Genomic DNA, 18,342 nt, shown 5'->3' with positions numbered 1-18,342 from the left:
AGGAAGAGTACGAATGAGGCACAAATCAACTGGAAATTAACTGAAATTCAGTTCACCAAGCAGTCTCCCATGCATGGTAGACTCTGCAATCAGATGATTACCGTTCTCGTGCTCTATTATCCATCCCAAACTGAAAGGTTATAAGGTAAAGGAGTAGAAACACCATGCTCACATAGGTTCCCTCCAAAATCCCAAAGGCCTACCAGATATTGTGCCTCCTTTTATTGGTGGGCCATTAAAGATACAGCAACAAATTCTTCACATTTTAGGAGCTGCTTCAACTGGACCTCCTCCTCCCCCTGCAGAAACTTCACTAAGCAGACAGACCTTTAAATGTTCACAGGCTGCATCTCCCACCCTGTGGTCCACACAGGTCTCATTAAGGCATCTTAAGTCCTTGCTCCTTCCTGCTCATCAGCTCTAACATAGTCATCAAAAATAGGGATCCACGGTCATGTTGTATGGAGTATCAAAACGTCCAAGCCTTGTGCGGACTCTCATTGTGGCAGAGAGCAGGACAGGTGGCATAGTCCTGAAGCAAGACTGAAATATACCATTGGTTGTGCTCAGTAAAAGCAAACTGCTTCCCGGTGATACTTGCAAATTGGTAAAGAGAAAATAGCATTTTGTGAGCCAGTATCTGCATGCCAGTTACCAGGGGCTGCATTAATCTATTCCAGTATGTATATCATACCCGACAAAACAGATCAAATTGAAGTGAAGTTTCCAATCGTCTATGGTCATCCTCCAAGATTCTTCCGCCTCCTGCAAAGGCCAAACAGGCAAGTTCCAGGAGGATGCAGTAAGTATCAGCACCTCACATCTTGCATCCATTCAACCGTAACCCAGCAATTCCTCTACAGGGTTAGCGATTTCCTCCCATGGCACACTTTGTGCTGGTCTCCCCAGTTATGGGTCTACTGACAAGAAGAAGAGATTGGGGCGACTCAAGGACAACAGGCATCCTCTTGTAAGGCAGCTTCCCCAAGTAAGAGGATTAGTGTCCAAGCTAGAGAAGGCTAGTCTACCCAGATGCAGAAAAACAGCCATCTTCTACCAACAAAGCAAGTTCTGAGTAACTGGGGAAGTCACCACTGTCAGTTCCATCTCAGCCCATCAGATGGCCCCATTCTAAGACTTAAGGTCCTATTCCTTCTCAGTAAATGTCCTAAGTCTCCCAAGAGAGTCATGGCAAGGCCACGAATTCAGTGAAAGTTTGTGTTTCATTTTCAGCAAGATTGGCTATGTAGCTGTAAGAAATAATTCATAGCCACTGTAGACTCTCTCTGGTTCTCTTTAACTAGAGCTGAGAATTTAAACATCCAATCTCATCACTTTCCTTCTCTAAGTGATCTGAAAGACCCAGAAGAATCCATCCCAGGCTACTGTCCTTTTTAGTCGTCACTGCTGCCACAATGGTCAAGTACAGCAGCTACTTGTTCCCTGAAGCTATCTGCTTCAGTGGATGCTTCCTCACAATTAACCACACACGAGATAGTTTACAGAGAGACTGGATTTACCACTAAATGGGTTTTGACACCAAACTTTCAAGAAAAAAGATATAAAAAGACTTCAGATTTCATAGCACTTAAAAATTTTAAACTGTAGATAAAAGATGATGAACCTGTGGGGAGGAAGGGCAGACAAACTATTCTGAAGGGATAAGGGGCTGTGTAAATGCGCTCAAGTTCTGATTTCTTATAGCAAGAATTAAATAGACAACTTCTAAAGTTGAAAAGAAAAGAAATTGATAGGCGAGCATATCTTTTTGGGGGGATATCACCAAAAGAACAAAACAGAATTGGCTAGAAGTGCCTGTCTCTGTGGAATGAGGATGGATGACACATGTGGACTATGATAAGCCCCTTTGTTCTATTTCTTTTTCAACCGTTTCTAAATATTATTTGATTTTTTTTAATTTTGAAGAATTTAAGCCAGGCCCAGAACACTCAGAGATGCCAAGGAAAGACATTTAAATTTCAACCCTAAGTGACAGGGAGCCAACACAAGTACTTAAGAGAGTGGTACAATCAAAAAGTGTTTTTAGGGGCACCTGGGTGGCTCAGTTGCTTAAGCATCCGACTTAGGCTCAGGTCATGATCTCACCGGGCTCTGTGCTGACAGTCCGGAGCCTGGAGCCTGCATCAGATCCTGTGTCTCCCTCTCTCTCTGCCTCTCCCTGGCTCACGCTCTCTGTTTCTCTCTCTCTCTCAAAAATAAATAAATATTTTTAAAAAGGGTTTTTTAGAAAAGGTCAGGGGGATTGGCTATCTCAGGAGTGCACAGCATGATCTCATATGTGGAATCTAAACAAGTTGAACGCATAGAAACAGTTGAATAGTGGTTCCCAGGGGCTGAGGAGTAGGGGGGGAAATGGGGAGATGTTGGTCAAAGGGCACAGACTTAAGTTAGAAATGAATATATTCTAGAGACCTAATGTATAGCATTGTGACTATGGTTAATAATGATGTATTGTATTCTGGAAATTTGCTACAGAGTAAATCTTAAGTGCTCTCACTACATGCAAAAGAAAAGAAAAAGGAACGTGAGGTAATGAATGTTAATTAGCTCGTTTGTGGTAACCATCTCCACAGTGTACACATTTATCAAAACATGTTGTGCACCTTAAATATATATAATTTCTTGTCAAGAACACTGGAAAAAAATAAAGATTTTTGCTTAAAGAGCATATCAGGGGCCTACAGGAGGGGCAGGGCACAGGGCTGTATGGAGACTGGTCAGAGGGAAACTTTCCACACTCATGGTTCCCAGAGCTGAACAGTTCAGAATCTATTTCGACTGCAATTTCAAGGTCCAGCAGTGAGGATACATACACTAAACCCTCACACAGGCAGCACACTAATACAGGCCTTTTCTTTTATTCATTATTCCATCAGTTATCTCCATCACCTTGGGATATAAAGACCTACATGTGGCCTCATACTACACTAAGACCCAATCTAGATGATTAGAGGAGAGGAACTTCCGCTAACAACCAAAGAGTCAGGGCAGACGCCTGGGATTTAAGAGCCAGGTAATAATGGTGTGGACAGAATGGGGATCTGAATGGCAAGTTCGCGTCTCCTCTGGCACCCTGCAGACACCTCCATGCCCCCACTTCCCTGCTGGCATGTGCACTTGACACTTGGAGGGGGTCATCAAAGTTGAACATACTCAGTCTTTGAAATGATCCTGAATTTACAAATTGTGTTTTAAAGTATTCCCCATTAAATTTTATCCTACGCGTTTATGTAGACCATATGGATAAGAAGAAGAAGGAACAGCTTCAGAATGGTGGTTCTGTGGCTCAATGATGTGACCGAAGACCCGGACCCTTGCATCATGCTCTGGCATCCTCGATAACAGCTTCAGCCTCTCAGGGAATGCAGCAAAGCTCCACAGATCCAGAGTCACATCCCCATATGCCAATGTCCGGAAGAAGAAAGAGATCAAATGTTCTGGCTTTTCTCTGGGACAAAGAAATATCTCCTAGAACCACCCACCCCTCCACAGATTTCCTCCCATACCAACCTCTGGGCTTGTCCCTGGAAAAGAGAACGAGAAACCCATTAAACCAGTCAAGCCCACCAGGAGCTGAATAGGAAGCCGACAGGCTTCCCTGAAGCACATGGATGCACTTGTAAGTATGAATAACTAAAGAACAACAACAACAACAACAACAACAATCAGAGTTCTGTACGAGAGAAAAGAGGGGGACAGATGCTGGACAAACACCCAGTAGCATCCATTTTAACGTCTAAACTGAAAATTTTCCTGACTTATAGGATCAGGAAATCAAATTATATTCAATTAAAATTTTGATCAAAAGATGTAGAGAAACTATTTAGCTCCCAACCTGGGGAGGTGAGGATAAGAAAAAAAAAAAAAAGCCAACAGAAAAGACATGAGACACACATAAGAAGTATTTCCAGTAATCTCACTGATATCTGGGGAGAATGCCTGTGCTCTGAGAGCTCATTGGATGCTCTACATTTGCAGAGCTCTCAGGAGGCCTCCAAAGATATAGGAGTTGTAGGAAGGATGACAACGAATGGATAGATGGATATGTTAATAAAAATAATCATGGAGAGCACCTATCAAGCACGTGATCTACATTAAGCACTTTATATACATTAATACATGAAGTGCTCATAAAAACCTGTGAGAGTTTATTAGAAAGGAAGAAAATGAGGTTCAGGTTGTTGCTTACCCAGATTTATAATCCTATTAATGGGGAAAGCAAGACAGAAACCCAAGTTTATGTGATTCTGAAGCTGATGCTCTTGATCGCTCATCTTTAATACCTAGTTTCTAGAGAAATGTAAGGGATAAATTAAAACACGTTCCACACCGTAAGTTCCGAAGGATTCCAGGGTAGGGCTGATAACTTGCTTTCTCCATCTTCAACTGATTAACCTTTACTGAATACCCACTCGGACCTGAGAGATCATCTAGGTCATCTGGTCAACCGGTGCCAGCATCCCCTACAGCCTTCTGCCAAAGTGTAGTCCACAGACCAGAAGCACTGGCATCAGTGGAAACCATTTGAAATGCAGAATCTCAGGCCCTACCCCAAACCTACTAGATTAGAATCTGCATTTTAATAATGCAGGTGATTCACATGCACATTAAAGTTTGAAGTGCTGCTGTACAGCATCCCTGACATGGGGCTCCTCTTTAATCTTTCCTGGGATGGCAGATCCATAAGCACACTGCTCTCAATATGAGTAAATTATTACTAAAACTTTTCTCATCATTCTACACCTTCCCCTCAGTTTGCCATTTCAATTTACAAATGACAACCCTTCAAAGCTTGCGAACACCTATTTCGTCTTCCCATAGCCCTCTCGAAGCTAAATACCCACTTCCTTCACTATTTCCTAAATCATGCTGCTCATGTCATCCACCTCAGTGGTGCCCAATCTACGATGTGCATGAGAATGACTTGGAGATATCCAAGAGTGGATCCCAGGAACCTGTACTTTTTACGTTGTCCTCAAGTACAGGCAAGGCCCAGATCTCAGGGCTCAGAACCAATGCCCTGCATGCCTTCTGGTCTGTTAATATTCTTCACAGAGTACAGCTTATAGAGCTGCAGACAAAGATCGGGCCAAATTATAAGCATTATTGTGACCAATGATCAGAACATACTATTTTAATTTGTGTAGCCTAAAATGCGGCTAGTTCTTTTAAGAAAGTCTCATCACAGTTAACCTCTGTCAAGCCTGCTGATAAACAAAATTCCAGGGTCTTTTTTTTTTTTTTTATTCCCATAGGAGCTGCTTCAAAGCCAAGTTTCCTTAGTTCTATACATAAGCTATTTTCCTGAATTTAGATGTAAGAATGTACTTTGTCCCCTTAAATTTCCACTTGTTGTTTTGAACCCTTGATTTCACCCGCAAAAAGTTTTGAATCTTTATTCAATCCTTTATTGGAAGGCACTGAGTGGACTGGGAAAGGTTGGACTCTAGAAACAGACATGCTTGGGTAAAATCAAGCAGACATATCTTGGGAGATAAACGGCCCAAATGGCTATGCCCAAGACTGTAACTTAAGAGGTCAGCTCAATGCCTGACAAGAAGTGTTCATGTAATTTAATACTTGTTGAATGAATGAATAAAATTATGACTGATGGCAGTGATAACCAGGGATACCAGCTAAGAGGCTCTAACACTTATCCCCAAGAAGAACAGACGGAGAGCTGACTTGAAGCCAGTTGCGTGATAAAAAAGGAGGATTCAGGAGGTCTTTGAGAGGTATAAACAATAAAATTTAGGGGCACCTGGGTGGCTCAGTCGGTTGAGCAACTCATTTCGGCTCAGTTCATTATCTCATGGTTCGTGGGTTTGAGCCAGGCATTGGGCTCGCTGCTGTCAGCAAGGAGCCCGCTTCGGATCCTCAGTCCCCCTCTCTCTGCCCCTCCCCCACTCAAGCTCGCACTCTCTCTCAAAAAACAAACAATAAAATGTACTGGGCAATGGATTATCGAGGTAAGGAAGAGGTAAGAGGCACAATGACACCCGAGTTTCCAGACTGAGCAACTAGGAGGTTGCCGTTGTTGAGAAAAGGACCAAATGCAAACCACTTCAGCTGAACCACATGAAAGTCTGAGGGCCCCAGGGAGATAGGAACGTCCTCCAACACCTGCACGTCCAAGTAAAACAGGACTGACGCCTTTATGGACCTAACTCAATTGTGATGTGGATATAGTCCATCGAAAATAATCTCTGGATGAACCTTGAAGACGCTAAGTGAAATAAGCCAGACACAAATGGGTAAATATTTTCTGATTCCACTTTATAGAAGATACCTAGAATAGACAAATTCATAGAGACAGAAAGGAGAATAGGGTTGCCAGGGACTGGGGAAAGAGAAGAATGGGGAGTTAGTGTTTAATGGGCACAAAGTTTCAGTTTGGGAGGATGAAAAAGTTCTAGAGCTGGGTGGTGGTGGTAACTGCACAGCAGTATACTTAATGCCACTGAACTGTATACATCAAGAATGGTTAAAGTGGAAGGGCACCTGGGTGGTTCAGTCGGTTAAGCGTCCGACTTCAGCTCAGGTCATGATCTCGCAGTTCGTGAGTTCGAGCCCCACATCTGTCTCTGCTGTCAGCACAGAGCCCGTGTCAGATCCTCTGTCCCCCACTCTCTCTGCCCCTCCCCTGCTCAGGCTCTCTCTCAAAAAAATAAATAAAATGTTTAAAAAAAAAAAGAATGGTTAAAATGGAAATTTCTAGGTTATATATATTTTGCCATAATAACAAAAATGTCTTAAATGTAATCTCAAGTTATCAACCATCCATGTTGATAATTATTCTCCTTTTTATCTGGTTAAGCTTGGTTGAGAGTGAGGAACTGACAGAGGTCCTCAGAGACTTCAACGCTCTGTTTAATCCGCTGAGAAGTTACAACAGAGGCACCAAGGCATAAAGAGATGATTCAGAAAACAATTCTGTGGAAGCAAAATGTCAGCTGCTGTTAGCTCCATTATGTAAAAATGCTTCTGCTTCTGCTTGTTTTGTTTTGGCTCTGATTTTCTTTCTTTCCATCACTTTGGATAAATCTCAGAAACTTCTATTTAAGCACTATCAGCACTTAGCCTAAAATGAGGTACAAGCAGAAATCGAAATAAGGCACACCTTTATCTTGGCTGTGAACTGTACCTTCAAAAAATGTTTATGCAGGGGCGCCTGGGTGGCTCAGTCGGTTAAGTGGCCAGCCTCAGCTCAGGTCATGATCTCACGGTCCGTGAGTTCGAGCCCCGCGTCAGGCTCTGTGCTGACAGCTCAGAGCCTGGAGCCTGCTTCAGATTCTGTGTCTCCCTCTCTCTGACCCTCCCCCGTTCATGCTCTGTCTCTCTCTGTCCCAAAAATAAATAAACGTTAAAAAAAATTTTAAAAAAATGTTTATGCAACCTAAAACTTAAGATTTTAAATGCATGCAAAGGTCTTGAAATGAATAGCTAGTTGCTCCATTTTGAAATCCTCTGAGGTAGCCTCACCCTATGAAGTGACTCTCAGCTTTAAATGCACGCTGGAATCATTTAAGGGAGCTTTAAAAATTATTGATGCCTGCATCCTAACCTGAAAGAGTCTTGGGGCACCTGGGTGGCTCCGTCAGTTGGGTGTCCGACTCTTGATTTTGGCTCAGGTCATGATCCGTGCTCAAAGCCTGGAGCCTGCTTGGGATCCTCTCTCTCTGCCCCTCCCCTACTTGTGCACTCTCTCTCACTCTCAAAAAATAATAAATATGCTTTAAAAAGATAACCTGAAAGAGTGTGATTTACTTATCTGGAGTCTGGGGAGGGGGTCAGGATTTTTTGTAAGCAAAGTTCCTCAGGTGATTCTAATGTTCAGTCTGGACCATGAATCAGGATTCAAGAAGTTAGAACAATTCATCCCACGCTGAAAATGAGGGAGAAAGAGAAATATACAACGACCTAACCAAAAATATACAAGGGTGATAGTATCACCAAAGCAGATCGATCTTAGAATCCTACCCAAGAACCCCTGATTTAAGCATTTTTAAAAATCTCTCCAGTTGATTCTAATGTGAAACTAATCAAGTCCCATCCTGTATTAAGAGACAAGGAAAGAGGCACCTGGTTGGTTCAGTCGGTTAAGTACCTGACCTCAGCTCAGGTCATGCTCTCACAGTTTGTGCATTCGAGCCCCGTGTCAGGCTCTGTGCTGACAGCTCAGATTTAAGAGACAAGGAAATTTAAGAGACAAGGAAAGACCAGTCCAAGATTAGACAAGTAGTTAGTACTACCCTCTGAAGAAGACCCCAAATCCCTTGATTCCAAGTTGAGCTCTATGTCCAGTAAGCAATTCTAGTTCTCTTACTGGGAATGCTGAATACATTCTACTATGGATTTAAATTATGACCCAGTTCGAACACTTTGCAGTGCTCTGGACTAGGCACTTGATCCTCTGGTTGTCTTTCCTAGGTCCCTCATGGTGGATACAGAAGGTTGGAAGAAAGGCCACATCAAAATTAAGACAAAATGAAAATACCAATAGCTCCAAAATAAAAACATGAACCTCCTAAGTACTTGCCACCACCCACATAATAATAGCAACCTGTTAACACTTCAAAAGAGATTATAGACAATGTGTTTAGCATTCCTATGAGAAAAAGGCTACCCAACAGGTACCTAAAAAGCCTTCCAGGCTCTTGGAATGGCTGTTTTTAAATGATCTCCAATGGAAGACGGTCAGATTTTTTAGATTTCGATTAAAAGTAACCTAAAATCTTGCTCAGTGACACATTTTAGTGATCACAAGGTTGCAATAAATTGAGTTTCCCTTGTAGCAATTTTAATGCTTGATCCATACTCATTGCAGTGAGAAGGCACATCCTTCCTGTGGATGCACTGCTTACTTTCAACATCCCACTGGGTTCATTTCTGAAAAGTCTTCTTTATTTTTAAAAAAAAGTTTTTTCAACGTTTACAATTTTTTTAAATGTTTATTTTTGAGAGAGAGAGTGTGTGTGGCAGGGGCGGGGGGGGGGGGGGGGGGGGGCGGTGCACACGCACCAGTGAGGGAAGGGCAGAGACTGAGGGAGACACAGAATCCGAAGCAGGGTCCAGTCTCTGAGCTGTCAGCCCAGAGCCCAATGCAGGGCTCAAACTCATGAACCATGTGATCAATCATGACCTGAGCTGAAGTTAGTCGCTCAACTGACTGAGCCATCCAAAAAGCACCCCTGAAAAGTCTTCTTTAAAATGTAGGCAGTAAAGCTTTCATCAAAGTTGAAAACAGGAACTTATTTTAACCTTTGTCTTGCAGGACATGCTACCGGTTAGTATTTGCTGCTACAGCACTGGAGCTGACTCTGACAAGTTTTTTTAAAAAGATTGCTGGGGGTGGGGGGTGGCCTGGGGGGCTCAGTCGGTTGAGCATGGTGTCCAACTTTGGCTTAGGTTATGATCTTGCACTTCATGGGTTTGAGCCGCATGTTGGGCTCTGCACTGACAGCTCAGAGCCTTGAGCCTGCTTGGGATTCTGCATTTCTCTCTCTCTCTCTCTCTCTCTCTCTCTCTCTCTCTGCCCCTCCCCTGCTTGGGCGCACGCGCTCTCTCTCTCTCTCTCTCAAAAATAAACAAACATTACAAAAAAAATAAAAGAAATTGCTGCAAGAAAACAGGATGCCAGGATACTTCACACCCAGAGTATTAGTAACCAGAGTGGTGCCAGTGATACAGAGCAAGAACGAACGAACAGCCTCTGTCTGACAAGCCACTGGAACAACTCAGGGCTGGTTGTCTTCCATGTTCCTCCCTCTGCTCAAGAATCCAATGGCTTAAGTCAGCTTGGCCAGGCCTCAGTGAAGTGTCCGGCTCTCGGCTAGAGACCAGGGCTCTTTGCTTGACACTTGCCAAGACAGCATAGGAGAGGGGTAGTTCCCAAAGGGATATAACAGTGCAGTTACTAAAAGACAACGGAGGGGGACTGAGCAGGTGAAAATACCCTCCCAAGTCACTGACCTATGGCTACACAAGGAAGGGGCCATGCTGTACTTACTTGTGTACGTGTATGCACTTAGACACTTATTTCTGTTAACCGCTGTGTTTACTTTGTATTCTATCCCAAAGCCAGACACACAGCAAGCCTTCAGGGAATGTTTGTTCATTTGAATAAAATAAACTGACAAAGCTGAAGAATGCATCCTCCTGGCAGGTGATCTCCACCTCACTCTCACCAAGTCAGCTGGCGCACACTTAGTGCAGGATAATAGCAATTAAAAAAAAGTTCTTAGCACACCCCCTTTTTCTTTTCCTCCAGCTTACTTCTAACAAGTAGATCTGCTCGCGTTTTCTCTTTAAATTCTCTCTTAAATCCCCTCCTTCTAAGATCTTCCCCTGCCTCCAGTCCTCACCCCTCCCAGCCCACTTACCCCAATACTAGGAGAAGTAAAGGGGATCTAGGGAAGCAGAGAGAAAGCTTGAGCAACTGGAGAGAGAAGGAAAACAACTGCGGGATCAGAGAGACTGAGTCTGGTCCCCTCCCATCGTCCTCAAGTTCACATAATTCTTCTGTAGCGCGACTAGGACTCAAGGGGCCTTCTCCCATCTTTTCCCAGTCCTTCCACAACAATGACACCACCCGTGCATTTATGCTAAGTCTTCACAACTTGTTACTAATGTCACAGCGTTACCTAGACACAACTTTTAAAAATTAATGAAAACACTAGTTTCCTAAACAATTAAATTCTACCGGAGGTTACTTCAGCATCTGAAAGCACCAGAGTCATTACCGTGCCCAGCAATCCTTGCACCATAAATACACGTTTATAGAACAGAATTCAGCAATAGGTCCACAGACACCTGGATTCAACAACTTCACTTCTAAGAATTTATACTAATCACGGTTATGTAAAGAAACTGTAGGATATTTACTGCAGCATTAGCTATAATAGTGAGAAACCAGAAACAACCTAAGTATCCAACCATAGGGGAGTGGTTAAATTAAATAGGTGTCCATACAATGTCGTATCAGGCAACATCACAAGTACTGTAGGTGAAATATTACACAACATGGAAACATGTCAATACATGTATATTGCATTCAGAGAAAATGGAGATTACAGAATAACTTTTTTTGTGAAAAGAAATTCCCACAGATAGAAAAAAAGAGAATAGTACAGTCTACAAGAAATCAGTAATAACAGCAGCTATCTCTGAGTGGTGAAATTAGAGAATTTTCACTTTCCTTACTGTCCCTAAATTTTCTACAAAAAACGGTACTGGATTTTAAATTACAAATAATTTTAAAACAAATGTTATTTTCAATTATCCTACAACATAAGAGTACGATAGAGCTATCAAAAAATGTAAAATACGTTTCCTACAGAAACTTCTTGATATTAGCCTAACTATTCCAAAACTGTTACCTGTTCACTTAGTACAATCAACACTTGCTAAATTACACATTAAATCTCTACAGCTTACTTCTAACAAGTAGTTCTGATCGTTTTCTCTTCAGTCAGTTCTCTGTTAAATCACGATCTTCTAAGACTCTGTTCTCCCTCAGACACTTCTCTTCCTTAACATAAGGAGTACCGCAAACCTGTGATTTGGGTCACTTTTGTGAAAGAAAAAGCCACCAGACACATTGAAATGCTGGGTGCTACAGAAAGCAAAACTGCCCCTGCCTTGTGGTCAACTCTCCTCTTGAGTCAATTAAATGCCTCTCTAGAATGCTAACACAGAGGTGTTTGATATCATACTGAAGTCTGTATTGAGGTTACAAAGCAGGGCACCTGGGTGGCTCAGTTGGTTAAACATCTGACTTCAGCTCAGGTCATGACCTCACGGTTTCTGAGTTCAAGTCCCACATCGGGCTCTGTGCTGACAGCTTGGAGACTGGAGCCTGCTTCAGATTCTGTGTCTCCCTCTCTCTCTCTCCCAAAGATAAGTGAACGTTAAAAAAATAAAAATAAAAACGTTACAAAGCAGGAGTGCCTGGGTGGCTCAGTCAGTTAAGGGTCCAACTTTGGCTCAGGTCATGATCTCACAGTTTGTGAGTTTGAGCCCCATGTTGGACTCTTGTGCTGGCAGCTCAGAGCGAGCCTGGAGACTGATTCGGATTCTGGGTCTCCCTCTCTATCTGCCCCTCCTCCACTCACTGTCTCTCACATATATAAACATTAGAAAAATTAAAGTTATTTTAAATAAATAAATAAAAGTTTACAAAGCAGGCAGGCAGACTTTAGAAGCTGAAAAAGGCAAGGGAACGGATTTTCCCCTCAAAGCCTGCAGAGTGAAATGCAGCCCTGTGTCCACCTGGATTTTAACCTTTTTTTTTTTTTTAACGTTTATTTATTTTTGAGAGACAGAGAGAGAGAGCGGGGGAGGGGCAGAGGGAGAGGAAGACAGAATCTGAGTCAGGATCCAGGTTCTGAGCTGTCAGCACAGAGGCCGACGCCGGGCTCAAACCCACAGCTCTGAGATCATGACCTGAGCCGAAGTCAGACACTAAACCGACTGAGTCACTCAGGCGCCCCCTAGATTTTAAACTTCTGACCCCTGCAACTCTAACAGAATGAACTTGTATTGTTTTCAGCCACCAAAAAGTTACACAGTGGGTATCTGGAACAGTGGCTTGTAAGAAGTACCAAACCTGACAGGTAGCATCAGTACTCATTCCATGATAATGAACTACAGAGAGAGCAACCACAGGTCCCCCATCTGCTCACACCTATATGTCAGTGTGATGATTAGTATCTGGGCCTGTTTCCTCTCAAGCGTCCCAGAGTGGATTATCAATTAGCTTGATTGCAAACATCACTTGGAATGTACATTTGCCTAGACAGGTCAAAAGTGGAGAGAATTTTCATTTAGCTCCAAAAGCAACTTGATCCTTAACATTCTGATTTCAGATGCAAGAGAGTTTGAGGCACATTAAATATAAAAAAATTATTTTCAGTGTTTTGTGGTCGACTTTTTGTCAAAACAATAAAAACCATCATTATTAGTGATTGTATTTAATTTCTAACATTTATAGAGAACTGTTAGAAATACCCAGAGGCCATGATTATCATGTTCCTGCTGTTTTTCTAAATACTGAATTTCAGAACCAATAATTAAAGGATTTGTAAGAACTGGCTTTGGCCAGAACAGTAAACAATCATCCTTCCAGAACACCAACGAACACATTTCAGAATTAACAAGGACTATGTGACCTCTCCCCAAAAAGATACATTTTTTTCACTAGCACATTCAACAATGCCTTCTGGCAGTGTAAAAAAAAGCTTGACAAATTCTAATTTCAATTTTTCCTTGAAAACTGAAAAATACTTTTGTCTCTTTTATTCTTTAAGTACACAGAGGGCTAATTTAGAGATTAATTAGCTGTATATTTCTTAAAATTCTAAATTATTCATGTTACCCTAGTTGCTCTTATTTATAATAACTGAAATGTAGAAAAACATTCTCCCTACAAAAAAAGTTATGTGAGGCAAACGTGTTAAGAAGTAATCACACTGTGGTAATCATTTCACAATTCACATGTATTAAATCATCATGTTGTACACCTTAAACTTACATGTTATATGTCAACTGCGTCTCTGTAAAGCTGGGAAGGGGCAGACAAAAACTGCTGCTTGTTTTGGTAAAACTGTTATTTTTACTGGATAAACTATGCAATATATTTTAATTATCTTAAGCGCGGTGTGAGTGATGACTGTGATTTTTTTGAGAGGCCAAAACACTCCTAAAAAGACCATCAATCTTTGACTTGTTGATGGTTCCTAGCAAAGAAACATTACCTATTCTTGATTAAGAAAAACTTTGTTGTCTTCTGACACGAACATAACTTTTAACTGAAAATATAATTCACTATTTTAAAATACTTACCGTGTTTCTTTCTTGGTTCAAAAACCAGCCCCAGAAGAGGGAGGCCGAGGGATGAGAGAAGTGGGCCAAGCCACGTTGGTAGGTGAGGGGATGTGCTCTGGGGGTGGTCAGCACCCGTCACAATACCAGGGCGTCTCCACACCAACGTGCGGAGACGTTGTAAAGAAGCCTTGTTTATAAAGAGGCCTTAATTGGGTTCAGATGCTCTCAACAACACCTGTCTCTCAAGGCTGTGTTCTTGAAAGGACGGCCACTACAGGAACAGTACGCGGGGACGAATGTTCCAAGGAAAGGGGAGGGGTTGTGGAGCCTCCCGCTGCCGGGTCTGGTTAGCAGGTGAACCAGCAGTCAGTCACATCCTCTCAGGGACCTCCTCCAACATCCTTCTGAAAATGCAACCTACTTCCTTTTTTATTCTTTTAATGTTTATTTGTTTTTGAGAGTGAGAAAGAGACAAAGCATGAGTGGGGGAGGAGCAGAGAGAGAGGGAGACACAGAATTGGAGGCAGGCTCTAGGCTCTGAGCTGTTAGCACAGAGCCCGATGTGGGGCTCGAACTCATGAACTAAGAGATCATGACCTGAGCGAAGTCGGACACTCAACTGACTGAGCCACCCGGTGCCCCAAAAATGCAACCTACTTATCTTTACTTATTTAAAGTGCAAATTTATTTAAGTAAGTCCAACACTTATCTTTACACATTTATCTGTACACATCTCAAAAAATTAAATTGACTTCTGATACACAAATGCTGCCTAAAATGAACATCACGCACAATGTCTGAAATATTAATTTTATTAGGAAACCATTTGATAGTTATATTATATCATTTAATCATTAATTTTAATGTGGCCTGAGGACATCAATTAAAATTTGGATTTTTCAACCATTCAATAAATATGTGAGCATCTCCAAGTGCTAGGGAATGGAGATGCAGGCTAAACAGGAGATCCTTGCTCTCAGGGAGCTTACAGTCTAGCAGGAAGGAAATATTAAAGAAATATTTACGTTTCTCATAAATACCTAAGACAGAGAAAATGGTTGGTGCTTTTCAAGAGCAGATAGTGTCTAACCCAGCCCAGAGAAGTCACGGAGACAAAAGGTAAGTGCTTCAGAGAAAGTACAGGCAGAGGGAACATTAGGTGGTGGACCCTAAAGTGGGAAGGACTGTGTAGGTTCGAGGAGCTAGAAGTCTAGAACAGATGGAGCACCGTGTGTGGGAAAGAGTCAAGGAGATGAGACAGAAGAGGGGATGTGATGGTCACGATCATGGAGGGCATGAGGGGTCTAGTACTTCTACAGGGAACCTGTGAGACACTGAAGCAAGGGAGCAGCATGACCAGGTGTGCACTTAGAATGGTCATCCTACCTCACAGGGATGCAGACGCAAGACTAGCTAAGACTAGAAGCAGGTAGACCACTTCTAAGGCCTTTGGAAGTGAAAGACAAAGATAATGGGGAATTTAAGAGATAGTGAGGAGGCAAAATCAATTGACCCTGATGCCTGAATCTGAGGTTCCTAAAAGACCACCAGTGCAGACATCCAGTAGATCCCTAAGATACACAGGTCTAGAGCTCAAGGAGAACAATGTTGACACAGGAATTATCTGCATTTAGATGGCTTCTGAAGCCATAAGAAGGGCTGATATGACCAAGAGAGAATAAACCTAACCATGAGTAACATACACATTCAAGAATGAGCAGGGGGGCCTGGGTGGCTCAGTTGGTTGAGCGTCCGACTTCGGCTCAGGTCATGATCTCACAGCTCGTGAGTTCGAGCCCCACTTCAGGCTCTGTGCTGACAGCTCAGAGTCTGGAGCCTGCTTCGGATTCTGTCTCCCTCTCTCTCTGCCCCTCCCCTACTCGAGCGCTATCTCTCAAAAATAAATAAAAACATTAAAAAACTAAAAAAAACTAAAAAAAAAAAAAAAAGAATGAGCAGAGTGCCAGAGGAGGGGAGCGAGGGCATGGGGAGTTACTATTTAATAACAGAGTTCTGTCTGGAATGATGAAAGGTTCTGGAGATGGATGGATGGTGGTGATGGTAGCACAACCATGTGAATGGACTTAAGGCCACAGAACTGTACACCTAAAAGTGGTTAAAACGATACATTTTATGTTCTGTGTATTTCACCACAATTTTTTAAAAAAGAACAAGGGGATACTTTCATGTTTTGCTAATGAAAAATCAGGACAAATAGTAAAGGGAGTAGGAGAGAAATCACTAGAGGAACAGGGGCAGGGCAAGGGAGACAGAACAAGAAGGGCCAAAGAGGTTGGCAGAAAATCTAAAGTTTCGATCTAGAAGCTAAGGCCAGCACTGCGGGAAAGAAGTGTTCAACTGCACTGAATGCTTCAGAGAATTCAGTCGGATAAAGTCAGAAAAGAACCCACTGGTTTCAGCAACATGGAGGTAAACTTTGGAGAGGGTACTGGCAGGGGAAGGCAATGAGGAGAAGGATGGAGAGAGAATGGGTAGAAAAGAGAGCCCCAAATGCAGACAAGTGTGACTATTAAGGGAAGGAGTAGTGGCTACAAAGATGAGTAATTGATGCTTTTAAAAAATTGTGTGTGTTAAAATATCATCATGTGTAATCAGCAAAACAATCATTTCAGAGGAAAAATGACTTTCTGTTAATAATCTCAAACATACCTGCAGTGTATAGGTTATGGGACTTTCATGCTACTTGTGGGTTAGAAAGGATAACTTAAGTTATTCTCTTCAGTTTATGGGTGGTAAAGCTGAGCCACAGAAAAGATTCTCAAAGAAAATAGACAAGGAATTGAAGTTTATCAAATAAATACCTTCACTGATTTCTGTTTAATGTAGAAAAGTACGATGCACTGTGTTAAGAAAACAATTTTACCATAATAGCCACATGTGGGAAACGTCTAAAATTTTAAGGCTACTGGTATGTCAATTTTGGTACATATCCAATGGAAGATGCTTCACACTCCAGTTACATCCTCAAGATGCTGAAGTCAGTCTTCTGGATTGGTGCATTGAGGGCTGCACTAATACTGAGACCCAGGACCAGTCTGGTGTCCACGGGATCAATAATCCCATCATCCCACAGCCTGATAAAAGAACAAAGCAAAAGTTATTAGGAATCTACCACCAAACTACCATTTATATAATTTATGCCCAGAAATGCTGAGGTTTTTCTTCAGGTACCATGGGGATCTACCAATGAGATTCTGGGTACTACATTCTCACAACTGAAACTACATTCTTCCCAAAGAAAAATGACAGGACTTTGATCCCAGGCCCTCAAAGAATGTCAGAGTGAGCTATGGTTTTGGGAACTGCTTCCAGAAACCACAAAATAATCCTTGATTTTCAAATACTTTTACTTATTTTAGGAAAATGTTTCCTGTTCTTCTGCCCACATAAATATACAAGTTGATGTGTTCCTGTTATTAATATGGAGAGACACATGAACCCAGGTAATGATCTCAAACCAAAGTCTCTACTGGAAAAGGTGTACTCCCCCAAATTCCCAAACTTTTAAGAAACTACAAAAATGACTGAATAGACTTCACTATTTTATTAAAGTATCTGCAATGTAAGTTCTTTGTCTTTTGTTACAATAGGAAAGTAAGTAATAGCTTTAAGCTGCTTTCAAAAGAAACTCTGAAGTACAAATCTGCTTTTCACTGACAACCTCAGTTTTACAAAAAAGATGAATGAGAAATACTGTTTTTTAAAGGTCATTAGTAGGTGGCTGTTTGGCTTTCTTTAAACAAACTGCTTTCAGTATCTAGACAATAGCATTAATTATTAAACCATACTTAGATCGACACACCATGAATCAAATCTTTGCTCATAAAACATTCATAATGGGGACCCTGAAGTAGCAACAGCCAGTAGGAAGAGGCCACTCCTGTCATGTGTAACCAGGTCAGTTGATTACACCCCCTTCTGACGCCAACAGCAGAATAACGCAGCAAGCACAGCAAAGCCAGGCCTGCTTCGTGATGGTCATTAACAAGAGTGCTCCAGGTAAAAGGCCCTAATCAAATGCCTGAAAAAGTTTTGATTATAAAAAGAACTGAGCAGAAGAAACTGGCATGCTGCACACGTAACAATGAAGGACTGAGAGAAACACAGAACGTCATTATCCACGGTAGCAGATAATGAAAGAGGTCTCTGAAAAGGCAGAGCCAACCATGGTAGAGCCAAAACAGACCGCACAAGTTTACTGGTAGGCTGAGATTCATGAAATCCAAGGAAGGTGCCATGAACTGGCTTGAAAATCCTTTCATCTTGTAAAGAAAACTGCTGACTCCATGCCACCAAGTGTTTTAAATTTTTTTTTTCAACGTTTTTTATTTATTTTTGGGACAGAGAGAGACAGAGCATGAACAGGGGAGGGGCAGAGAGAGAGGGAGACACAGAATCGGAAACAGGCTCCAGGCTCTGAGCCATCAGCCCAGAGCCTGACGCGGGGCTCGAACTCCCGGACCGCGAGATCGTGAC

The 18,342-nt window shown here is 42.1% G+C and overlaps 2 protein-coding genes across 3 annotated transcripts in view; both read right to left on the bottom strand.

Moving 5' to 3' along the window:
* Window positions 1-14,243, bottom strand: part of CARTPT (CART prepropeptide) — a 53,248-nt gene extending 39,005 nt beyond the window's left edge. Inside the window, exon 1 of one of the 2 annotated variants that reach the window (XM_045061843.1) lies at window positions 13,864-14,243. The gene's annotated coding sequence lies outside the window, so the exon portion shown is untranslated. The remainder of the gene's footprint in view (window positions 1-13,863) is intronic. The other variant, XM_003981053.3, reaches the window with a different exon arrangement.
* A 396-nt stretch (window positions 14,244-14,639) lies between these two features.
* The window catches only part of MCCC2 (methylcrotonyl-CoA carboxylase subunit 2), a 72,809-nt gene continuing 69,106 nt past the window's right edge, over window positions 14,640-18,342 (bottom strand). The window contains exon 17 of the mRNA XM_003981052.5: window positions 14,640-16,940. Coding sequence (XP_003981101.2) covers window positions 16,823-16,940 — 118 coding nt within the window. The 3' untranslated portion in view covers window positions 14,640-16,822. The remainder of the gene's footprint in view (window positions 16,941-18,342) is intronic.

This window comes from Felis catus, chromosome A1 (assembly GCF_018350175.1).
Source record: "Felis catus isolate Fca126 chromosome A1, F.catus_Fca126_mat1.0, whole genome shotgun sequence".
Classification (NCBI taxonomy): domain Eukaryota; kingdom Metazoa; phylum Chordata; class Mammalia; order Carnivora; family Felidae; genus Felis; species Felis catus.
The sequence above is the reverse complement of the archived record's forward strand: the minus strand, read 5'-3'. Positions and strand labels throughout refer to the sequence as shown.